Genomic DNA, 12,028 nt, shown 5'->3' with positions numbered 1-12,028 from the left:
ACAGTAGACTTCCGAATTAATCGTTGTGTTATCCGGTAAAAGCTCAAAAAAAACGATTCCTTCAAAATCCCACCAAACAGACAGCATCACCTTTTTTTGGTGAATATCGGCTTTGGAAATGGCTTGAGCCGGCTCATCTTTTTTGTTCCATGACCTCTTGCGTTTGACGTTGTTGTATACAACCCATTGATGATGCGCTTCAAAAACGGATCATTTTCGTGACGTTTGAGAAGCGAATCGCAGACGTCAATGCGGCGACATAAATTTCTCTCTGTGAGTACATGGGGAACCCATACATCGAGCTTCGAGAATAATCCCAGGCCTTTCAAGTGGTCATAAACTGTTGAATTTGATAAATTTAACCTCAATCCGATCTCACGTGTTGTTATTCGCCGGTTCACATCAACTAATGCCTTTATCGCGTCTTTATCAGCTTGAACCGGCCTTCCCGAACGTGGTGCATGTTCGACATCAAAATTGCCGGATCGAAATTTAGCGAACCAGTTCTGGCACTGGCGCACTGTCAACACACCTTCTCCATACACATCAGTCAATCTGTAGTAAAACAGTAAGATATGTCGAAAATGCTGCTTATCGCTCTCCATATTTAAAAGGGCACCAACCAAAAACTACTGCGTAGAATTAATTGGAATTTTTCACACACAAGCCTTGCTATATGAGCTCTCAAAGCATATAAAAATTATACGGCTTAAATGTGAAGTTGGGTGCAAAAGAATACAATTAAATCCTCTGTAGGGAAAAAACGAAATGACTTTCCGAACAACCCTATATTATATTCGCTGACGTCACTGCTTTAACACGATAAAAGTGGATACAGGTGCCAGGAAGAAGCACTTTCTCCAACCTAATGTCTATCGCATAGGTTTCTGTGTGTAATTTTGGATAATAATCAGTAATCACCGTATATGATTGACCCAATTAACCAGACATAGGATATAATTGATTAGAGAGTTTTTGTTCTGCAAGGCGCTTCCAGTGTTTGATCGAGCATCATATCCAGTATGTAAACACAACCTGATTTATTATACATAATCCTAACAATAATTCAAACACACAACTACGTACATACATACACACATACATAGAAGTTGAACGGATCCCTCTCTACGCTAGCTCTACGCGGTTCCACACCAAAAGGCATATACACAAAGAGCAGCTAGCGTAACAAAAAGGGAGTGCCAATGCCCTCGAGCCCTCATTGTTCTCCTTCGGTTAAAATAATGGTCTCAAGACGCATAATAAGTGTACGCAATTATTCAACTAGATGGTTCAAATTAAACGGACGTATAATTACGTCTATAAACCTCCCCAACTTCTTCAGACCGCTGAGTTGCGTCGTTAGGCAGGCAAGAAATATCGCTCTTTTTAAAAGAAGTAAAAAAAATACGCTGGATACGACCAAATCAACGAAAAAATAAATTGGGGAATCCGGCGAAGGGTACGAAACTCACGTGTGGATTGCTGTTCAATATTGAACGTTAATTAAAAACGAGTTGTGAATTTTGACAGATTATACTTGTATTGTTTGCTATATTTACATTTATTTATCTCAAAAATACAACCGAAATACAAAATGCAAGGTAGGTATTTTTCTGAATAGTTCGTAAATTAATCGTTGTCGCAGTTGAGTCAAATACGTATCAAGAAGTCAGGATTTTCGCATTCATGAGATTGACTCTTATCCCATGAATACGAAAATCCTTTTGTAACTAATAAAATAAAACACTTGTCCAATTTTCTCTGTTTTTATTTAGGTATAGAGCTTTTTTATATAGGTATACAGTATAGTTACAGGCCTGACGCTGGAAGCTGGCGGAAATTTTAAAATGGTGTGGATGCGCGGTGGCAAAAGTAAGCAGTTTTAGGTATAAAGATTGCAGCCCTCATTCTTCAGTATTCCTATCAGGGGCGTAGATTAAATATTTAAAAGCAGGGATCAGTGAGTAAGTAATAGACATACAAACAGAAGAACTAATTGTTGATGTTGGTGACAGTGATAGAGATTCCGATGATGACAGTGAATGTGAAAACTAACTATAAAACAAAAGCAATAGGTTAATTTTTTCTTTTTGATAAGTCATGTTTTTACATTATTTTCTAGTACGCTACTATCCCATCTGTATTAATACTATAATTTACGCCTACTGAAAGCTTATTTGTGTATCGGTTCCAAGTCACTTACCCAAATAGGTCATACATGGGCAAGTACCTGCGCGACCGCTCGCCAGCTTCCTTCGTCAGACCTGTACTAAATGTGAAGATTGGAAAAACTTTGGCGGTTGTTATAGAACAAACAGAATAGCTCAAAACCCCAACGCCAAAACACGACACTGTAGTTGTTCGAAACACTTTTCGGTAACAAAGTTACCTTCTTCAGGACGGAAAAGTGCTTCGGACAACTACAGTGTCGTGTTTTGGCGTTGGGGTTTTGAGCTATTCTTTTTGTTCTAGTATAGTTACTACTTAACCCGACTAGGTGAAAACTAACGAAAAGTCCTACATAATATCTTTAGAATAGAGAACAGGTGTGTGTCATAAATCTGACAGAAAACAGATGTAAAACTTGTTCAAATACAAAATAATAGAATGTAACATGTTATTGATATTATGGAAACAATAATTTTATGATATATAATGCGTAGATTTGCGAAACATAGAAAGTATTAGAAATTAGCATTTATTAAGGTGGAATTCTGAAGTAAAAGAAAGCGACAGAGTATGGAATGAAAATAAGTAAAAATAAACCAATAAATATTGGTGTGAAGGTGAATGTAGAGTTAGATGCAATGTAAAAATTGAAAAAGAAAAATCAGAAGTCTCCAATTTTTATTTTCTAAGGAGTTAGAAAGCCCGGAATGGAAAAAAATTAAGGAAACATAAACCAAAGAATATGAACTGATATTGTTCTGATTCCGGTCTAAAGGTCGTCGTGTGTTGGAGTTGCTTCCTAATATTTCGCTAGCACGAGTGCCGAGTTATTCAGAGGTCCTTGGAGTGGCGATTTCTCTTTTGGGTGTTTCATTCCCACCAGCCACTGATGCTGGTGGGCGGGCAATCCCTCCGAACTACGTCGGAAGGTAGGGTAGTAGGTCTTCTTCATCCTCCTTTCAGAAATCGTGGGAATGGGTGGGTGGTGGTTCGGGTGAGAAAGATGAGACGGACGAAATGAAGACAGAAAAGAATGAAATATTACTGCCCCAGCATTTGCCTAAGTGATCCATTGAAACCTTAGAAAAACTTGGATCAAGGAAGATGGATCCGGAATCGAATCATCGTTCTCCCGAATGCTAAGTAATGGACCAAACTTCTAGGCCATGGCGCTCGGTGGGCATTTCTCTTGTGCAAGTTGTATTTATACCAGCGGGCAACAGGTGGAGCTTGTTCCCGTCTAGTCAATCGTAGTATGCCGGTCGGTATTGTTCGAGTGTTCCTTAGGATCGTGTTCCAGATTTGGTTGAGTCTGTGTGTCTCCTCCTTCTTGTTTAAGCTCCCCAGATGTTTTTGTATCTCGATGACCTCTGTAACCATTCTGCTGTGACAACCGTTGATCGAAGCCAGTAATTTGCACTTCTCAAAGAGTATTTTGTGATCGCCGTTGCTTACTGCATATTCAGCGACAGCCGAATTTTACACAACAACTTGCTTTGTGATCCTTGAGTCTCCTTCCCATCGATCCCTTAGTGATGTAGACTTTTCCGTAAGAGCAAGGTATTCTGTAGACTACTGAGGCTTAAAAGGGGTCTCTTTTGCCTTTAGCTGATCTGATGGTCTGCTGAATCTTCTTCGTAGGCTTGAAGATGTCATGTCTGTCTGTCAATTCGGTCCGTGACCTTTGGAACATACGGTAGATATGCTAGATCTACCTATTTCTGTAACCATTTGCCTTGAAAGCGGGCTTTAAGAGTTCCGCCTGGTGATTTTTCTGTTCGCAGATCCTTGTAGTTCGTATAGTCAAGGTCTTGATGACGCTATACTTTTGACTTAGGTGGTGGTTGAATAATACGTGCAGATACCTGTCCTTGTGTGTAAGTTTTCGGTATACCGTGTGATATATGTATTTGTTGCCTAATTTTCTTACCAGTACATCCAAGAATGCTAACTGTTGATCCTTCTCAATCTAGTTGGTGGGATTGTCTGTTCTGGTGTTGGGGGAAGTAGTTCAGCTTTTCCATTCCATGTTTAGATATCAAATTGGGTAATATTTATTGTAAGAAGTGATTTGAATTAATTTAAAATCTAAAAAAAGCTGAAAATCCAACTGCAGAACAAAAGAACCTATTCTTCTTTTACCTATGGACAGACTAATTTCTCTGCTTTTAGAAAAAACTCAATTTAATAAGCAAATTAATTACCGTTTTATCTCATAATAATGGATATGGTACGAAATTGATTTTAAAAGTAATTTTAAAGAAACAAAAGAAATTACTACTAAAAGAATGCTGTTTCAAGAACAAAAAATACAGATTGCTAAACAAATAAGAAATACAATTTTAAATTTTATTTCAGCAAACAAAAACAATTTAGTGTGGCGAAAGAACTTTTATTGTTTTTTTTGTGTAAATATTTTGTACATATATTTCTCCTAATTTTATTTCTGTCACAATGCATAATATTTCTTCAATGTAGAGTACGACTTCTTATCTTTTGCATGCCTTTGTTTCCATTCTATTTCTATTCTATTGTCCCTAATCACCTTTACCTAGAAATCTAACTGCAACCGTTTCTGCATGCACCTTGTACTAATAGCTGGATTTTCCCTTAATTACCTTACCTAAAATTCTATACTGTTCAACCTCTTCAATTCTTCGTATTTCTGTAAGCTCGTGTCTTCAACCCCTATTGCCAGTCTTTGTCTATCTTGAGTATTCTATCTCTTTTTACTAACATTTTCCTACTATAAATACTCCTAACATCCCTATCAGAAATTAATTCATCTGTGTCTCTACATTCAACCGTCTCGTTAGTAAGTCTCTTTTCCTGTTATAAATTGTTATTATTATCATTGCTATTGTTGTTGTCTTTGTTATTGTTATTATTATTGTTGTTGTTATTTCTTTGTGTGTTTCGGCTGTTGTGTTTTATTTTTACCATCTGTTTGTTTTGTTGTTTAATTTGTTGTTGGCATAAAATTTTGGTTAATTGTTTAAATAGTGTTTTTCTTTAATTATTTTATTAATAATTATACTAAAGACACTAAATTAGGTTCGCATTTATTTAACAATAAAGAAAAAACTGGTATGCCAAAAAGAATATGGCATACCAAATCAACTTCAAAGACTGTAGTTCTTTTTACATTGGTCAGGCAGAGCGAGTTTTAAAAATATGAATCGTCGAGTATGTTAAATCCATCATAAAAGAACAATAAATAAATTGCAGAAAACCGTATTTTTATTTAGGCGCGCAAAATATCAAATTTAAACCAACAGATCGTGAATAATAAAACAGATTTTATAGAACAGTTACTGATTGAACTTGAATCTTCAGTATACACAAATACTCCTTTGAAAACGATGCGATAGCCCACACTACAATCAGATTATACAAATTAATTTTATAAAGCATGTACCAAACGCCTTTAGATTTTATTTAATTAATTAGTAACAATGTTTTATTAACTGTAAAGCATTAAATCTACTTTTAAAAAAGTATTCTTCGGACTGCTTCAAATTTAACTAACAGAAAAACGAAATGTGTGCTGGGACACATAGTAGAAATGAAACTTCAACGGACAAGTGGAAAAGAATCGCAACAAAATTTTTACTTCAAGTTTTACGGGCAAATTGTTAATGTACCTGTAAAACTTCAAGTAAAAATGTTTTGCAAAATAAGATCTGGTTAGGTTAGGTACATTTTAATGAATGCATTTTTTTCTGTCAACACTTTTGTTGTAACATTCAAAAAACTGAACCATCGACAAAGTTTTCTTGTTATTAATTTGTATCCTTAACAAACTCTATTTATTTATTAATACGTTTTTTACACAGTCTGCAAATAGAGGCAATGATGCCCAGTCACGTGGAGAGCAGAGGGAAGAAAACAACAGCTGAGTACAACACACGCCGCCGGGACTCTAGCGCACTCCCCGCACTCCGCGCGGCTGCGCATTATATCCATCTAATACAGTCGTTGCCCTCTCTCCGCCTCCGCCAGTCTTTCTTTCCCTGCTCCGCAGTTCACAACGCGATATACCGTCTACCCTCTTTAAACGGCCGTAACGTATTTTCGTGACAGAAAAAATCGTAATACCTCGAATTTTTTAAGAAGTTTCACTTCAAAAAATAAATAAACAATACTTTATTTTTTTGAATTTATCTATAGATACGTATTACGATTTTGGAATTTTAGAATTAGCTCCTTGTTAAATCATTTATTAACCAACCAGTTAAGTTTTTTACAATAAAACTATTACGTAAACAAATTAAAAAAATTATTTTTATTTACCCTAAAAGGCTCTTATCATATAAAAACCAAACTTAACAATAAATAAAAATAAAAACTGTATTCTTCTTCCCTCTCATTCTCTATTCTCGTCTTAATATTTTTTTAAATGGAGTAGCACCCTTGCCTTCTGCTCTCAACAATTCTTTAAAATCACTCCCTGCTTCATTTTCATCACCTTCCTCTATCAAGCGCTGTATTCTTCTTTCCACATATTCTACACTCTTTCAACCAATATTTATTATCATTACCTTCATTCCACATTCTGAACCTTGTTATAATCGTCATATCCTTATTTCCTCTCAAATATTCCGGTATTATATTACCCTGCCAGTCTTTCCACATCCGCCCTTTCATCTATTATCAGCAGTATAATATATAGTCGAATGAATAACGCACAATATCGCGAAAATATTTTGTTTGATACTTATCCGAATTTGCCTGCATCAATGACAAACAAACATAGTCAAGGTACAAACTAATTTACAAAGGAGGTGCTTATGTTCAATATCTGGGATGTTCAAAATAAATAGAAATAAACATTGATCAACGATATCATTGGTAAAGGCTGTCGCAGCCAATAGGTAATCTGACTGTTCGGATCCAATTGGAGATGGAAGGACCTTTGGAGAAGCTCGTTAGAAAGAAACCCCAACACACGACAGCATTTAGATCCGAATGAGAACATCAGTTGAGTATTATCATCACCAGAAGACATATTTCTTTTAGGTGTTATTTACAAATCTCATACTCCAAGACAGTTAAACAAGTTAAAATTTATTATATCGCCAACTATGAAGACTAGACTTCAACTGAGAACCAGTCTATAAAAAAATGATAATAGCTTCTTGACTATTACTCTTATAACACATATTTTTTCTTTATATAAATAAATATATAAATAGCGTCAATTTTTGCTAATTTTTTCTAATTAGTTTCCCTAATGTCAGTTAAATTCAAATTTTGACGTAGAAATTAGGCACTGGGTAGAATATTTCATTTAATCCATTTATTTTTTGTATTTTTCCCACTAAAAAGGCAGTGTTTGTGATCGAATTCCTTTAATCTCAGTATTCAAATTTTTTCAGAGCGGGCGTTTTCAGAACGCGGAGATCGTTCTCCTGTATGGTCTCCATGATGCCTACGCTGGCTACTGACGATGCTATACTTGTAAATGCTTTCAAAATATGTAATAATAAAAAGCAAATTGAGCTCATGAATAGTGGCTTCTATCGACAAAACTGTTAATCGACAGATTTAGACTGCATACGGCCATACTCTCCTCTCCCCTATCTAGTAGCTATAACAAAACCCGTAAAAGTGTTAATGTAGATTAATAGTAGTTTGTTTAATTATCCATGTACGTATATTGTGATCGTAAAATTCCTGTCATGACCAGTTACATGGTTCAAGAGAATCGGAGGTCAAAATGGAAAAATACAATATGGTAGCAATTTCTGATATAATTTGCGACGAATCCGGTTTTGACGTGGTCTCTAAATGCTAAGATTTCAAGATATCAAAATTCTAAAAATCCAACTGTCTAGTTGTCTTGAGAGTATTACTTCGTAAAATAAAAGAACAAAACAACCAAGACAGTGATTCGATGCAGTTTTGATTCGGGTCTAAAGGCTATGTGTTCACATTGCTTCCTAACGTTGCGAGGTCCTTCCATTTCTGGTGCTGGCTGTACAGCGGAGATGGAAGGACCTCTGAAGAAGCTCGCTACTCGTGCTAGCGAAACGTTCGGAACCTACTGCCCGTTTACTTTACCAATTAACCAAGAGTGTAGAGTAAAAATTTTCCAGATAACTCTTGTCACTCAATTGGGATCTGCCCTAAGAAGGGCATTATTTTGAAATATAATAAGTTCTACATCCGAATGAAGGTAATTCGGCTGGTTTGGGTTTAAGATTAAGACAACTCGAAATTTCAACGTGCTAGAGTAAACTCCTGTACGCTGCTGCCAAATACATTGGAGATGATTACCTTCCTTTCTACTTTTTGTTTTTAATCCACCTTAGTAGAGCATTCTAAAAAAAGTGCTCGCAACAGGGAGACCATTGTTGTAGCGGTCCGAAAACAGAAAACAAAAAGAGAGTTGACGGTGAATTCAATCTGATTCCACAATTGCCTTAGAAGACTCAAATTTCTACAAATTTTTCAATCCCAATATTAAAACAGACAATTTAATATTATTTGGGTTGTAATGTTGACACTTAATTTTAGGACTATATTATTCGAATTAAATGACAAAATATTCGTCGAAAATTATTAATCCCTTAATTATTTTTCTACTTTTACTACAGCTACTATTCTGAAGTGTTTTGGATTCCTGATCCATGCTGGTAAACGTTAGCTTATTTGTTATGAAAAGAAATTTTATTAAAAAGAATTTCTCTAGTCATGCATTCATTTGTTTCCTACTTTATACAGACCTTATTGTCTTTTTGCCAGGAGCATGTGCCTCTTTTATTTTGAATCTTGCAAACCAGAAGAGCATCTTGGCCTGGGTTAACTTCTGTATAAGACGGTTGCTGTTCAAACCTTTGCATGCATTTGGTAACTGTAAATAATAAAGGATAAGTACAATTAAAAAAAGATATTAAAGATCGTACATATGTGAAGTTGTCTCTTTTTAGATACAATATTTAAGTTGGTAACATACATATTTAATTAGAATTGTTTAGTTACTACTACTGGTATATATACCTTCCTATAAACGCAAAGCAACAAAAGTGGAAAACAGGTTAACATTGTAATNAACAAGTTTTGAAGGGGTCATTTTTCGATTTCTAAGGCCCGCATATCAAAAAAACATTTTAAACCATATTTGGACGTATTTTTGCCATATAAACTGCTTTTGCATGAAAAAAAAATAGCGGTTAAAAAAACAATGTTGTGTATCTAAGGGCTCATTTATAGGACCCTGATGAGGACGCGGTGCCCGACGACAGACTCAGAGAACGTTTGTGAAGGTAGATTTTAGAAAATTTTCGACTTTCTTATATATTGTATATCTTCTAACTAATACTATAAATGCGAATGTGTTTGTTTATTTATTACTATTTCTACTACAACTCAACCGATTGTCATTAAATATTGTAAACACATTATTAGGGGCACACAAAAGGACATAGGATACCTTTTATCCAGAAAAGGAAAACTGTTCCCGAGGGATAGAAAAACAAGTTTTATATGGTCGTCGATGATTCTCGACACCCATGTAGGACATCAAAAAAATAAAATACATTTTGGCGGCCACCTGCATTATGAAAAATAATAAATTACTCCCAAATACTTCACCTCATTTTAATATTTACTCCTGCATATAAAGATCTTGAATATTACCATAATAGCTTAATTTAGAAACATGCAATTCTGCTCATAAACTGTCATTTAAATTTCAACGTTATTTTAGAATGTATAATTGATATAGCTTGCTTTTTATAGAAACTCTAAAATTCCGAGGCTGTAATCAACGTGTTCGTCTGAAATACTTCCTGTGCACGCACGGGGAATACCACAACTATTTCTTGTAAACGGTGGTTTATGCCAGACAGAATAGGAGAAGAGGTTTGAAAATAGAATTTAAAAATTGAGATACAAAAATAAATTTACATTATATTTAGAACAGATGTTCAATCTGACTCATGAAAGAAATGTAGTTTTAGTAAATATAAAGAAAACTGGAACCTTTAGCGGTCTTGTATTTTGGCGTTAGGGTTTGAGCAATTTAGTGTGTTATTTTGTATTTGCAACAATCTTTTGAGAAATCAATTTTAACTCACTTAGAGGATGATTTATTATCCATCGGTCGGTTCTTGCTTGCGGGCAGACCTAAGAGCCACCTAGAATCAATTTATATGTTACAGTTAAAACCAGTTTTTAGATAGAACGCGTTTTCCCTAGTTAGAACTATAGAAGTTTTTACTAAATATCTTTGTAAAACTAGAAATACCTAGTCAAAATTAGAATTTACCGCTAACATATTTGATTTTTAGATAAAAGTAGTTGTCACTCGAAGTTTTCGATTAAACTAGCATTAGAGAAACTAATTTCCGATTGAAAACAAGATATAGTTTTAACAATATTTATTAAAAAGATCAAGGACACAATAGTCATATACCTAGTATAAATAATAATCATACACTAAAGGAACATTTTAGGGAACATCGACATAATGTAATTGCCAAAGTGACAATATTAATTCAAGGTAAATAAAATAAACAAGTCAACAGAACACAACCATAAAATTTAAAAAAGGAACATTGGTTAACACAATAAAAAATAATCAAACAACCTTAAAAATAAGAAAGGACGAGGACCTACTTGTTATTGCAACCAATCAGTATAAGTTTTGTCTAGTAAGAACTACTTTTAACTGATATTAAATTTTGAGCATTAGTTAATTCTAGTTTTTACAAAGGAATTTAGTAAAAGCTAGTTCTAACTAGGGAAAACGCGTTCTATATAAAAACGGGCTATAATTCTAACATAAGGATGATGAAAACAAACACTATGTGGGGCCCTATAAGGAGTTCCCGAAAAGTAGGAACTCTGTGATGGGATGCTCAAAAACTAAAAGTACAGTTTTTTAAAGTATCTAAAATTCTGATTATTTTCGTTTTTTTTTTAAGAACTTCGCGCCCGCTTTCGATCAAGGGAACTTCTGGTTCAATTTTTCCAAGGCATTTTCGTTCTGATTTTGAGTTTTTTGTTTGGCAAAGTGGCAGCCGAGTTTAAATTGTGAGAAACGTTCCCTTGTTTGGTGTACTGATAACAGTTCTGTTTTCTTTAATAATCGAATAACTGTATTAGTGATTAGTCTTTTTCGACCAGTTCAGTTCGCATTAAGTTTGTACTCTTGTTTCTATTCATTCATTCATACTTGAGGCATAACGGCGCTGGGATTAAAACAGGTAGGCGTATGCGTGCTGGTCAACTACATACGAGGGATGAAGCTTGTGACTAACTTACGATTAACTCAGAGAGATTAGTGTTTTTGCAGTCGTAAGATAAAAAATTATCCGGAGACCACTCGGAAGATGCGTTACTGAACTCCCGTTCTACTAGAATGTTTTAAATAAAACTAGTAGCGAATTTAATTGATGTTTTTAATGAGAATGTTTCTTACACACTAACTAACAAAATTAAATTTACTTAAAAAATAGAGAACTAAGAAAGGGGGTGGAGTCTAAATGAAAGATATTATGGTGGTGGATAAATATAGGAATTTCCGTCATATACGAGAGGGTGTTGAGTACAACCAGATATAGAAAAGTTCTAGAAACAGGTATCAAAGAGCAAACAATAAGCCAGGTATTAGTGACAGAAAAACCTCATTTATACTACCAGGAATTATTGAATTTATCACGTACATTTTGTCTGTATGACAATGAAATTATTCACAAAATATTGTAAAACCAAATAATAAAAAGGAATTTATGACCTAAAATGCTTGAAGAAATGTTTGAAGTTGAACTGAACAAAGAAATTTGAAATGTAAATAAAGTGAATAATAACCCTAGATCCAACTAAATGGAAAAGTTTTTGAATAAAAATAATT

General features: G+C 34.6%; 1 protein-coding gene across 1 annotated transcript in view; it reads right to left on the bottom strand.

Annotated features, from left to right (window-relative positions):
• Nucleotides 1–12,028, bottom strand: part of LOC108735732 (peroxidasin) — a 128,449-nt gene that overhangs the window by 59,726 nt on the left and 56,695 nt on the right. Inside the window, exon 2 of the mRNA XM_025979217.1 lies at nucleotides 8,898–9,025. Coding sequence (XP_025835002.1) covers nucleotides 8,898–9,025 — 128 coding nt within the window. The remainder of the gene's footprint in view (nucleotides 1–8,897; nucleotides 9,026–12,028) is intronic.

The sequence above is a fragment of the Agrilus planipennis genome, unplaced genomic scaffold (genome assembly GCF_000699045.2).
Source record: "Agrilus planipennis isolate EAB-ADULT unplaced genomic scaffold, Apla_2.0 scaffold32, whole genome shotgun sequence".
Taxonomy (NCBI): Eukaryota; Metazoa; Arthropoda; class Insecta; order Coleoptera; family Buprestidae; genus Agrilus; species Agrilus planipennis.
The sequence above is the reverse complement of the archived record's forward strand: the minus strand, read 5'-3'. Positions and strand labels throughout refer to the sequence as shown.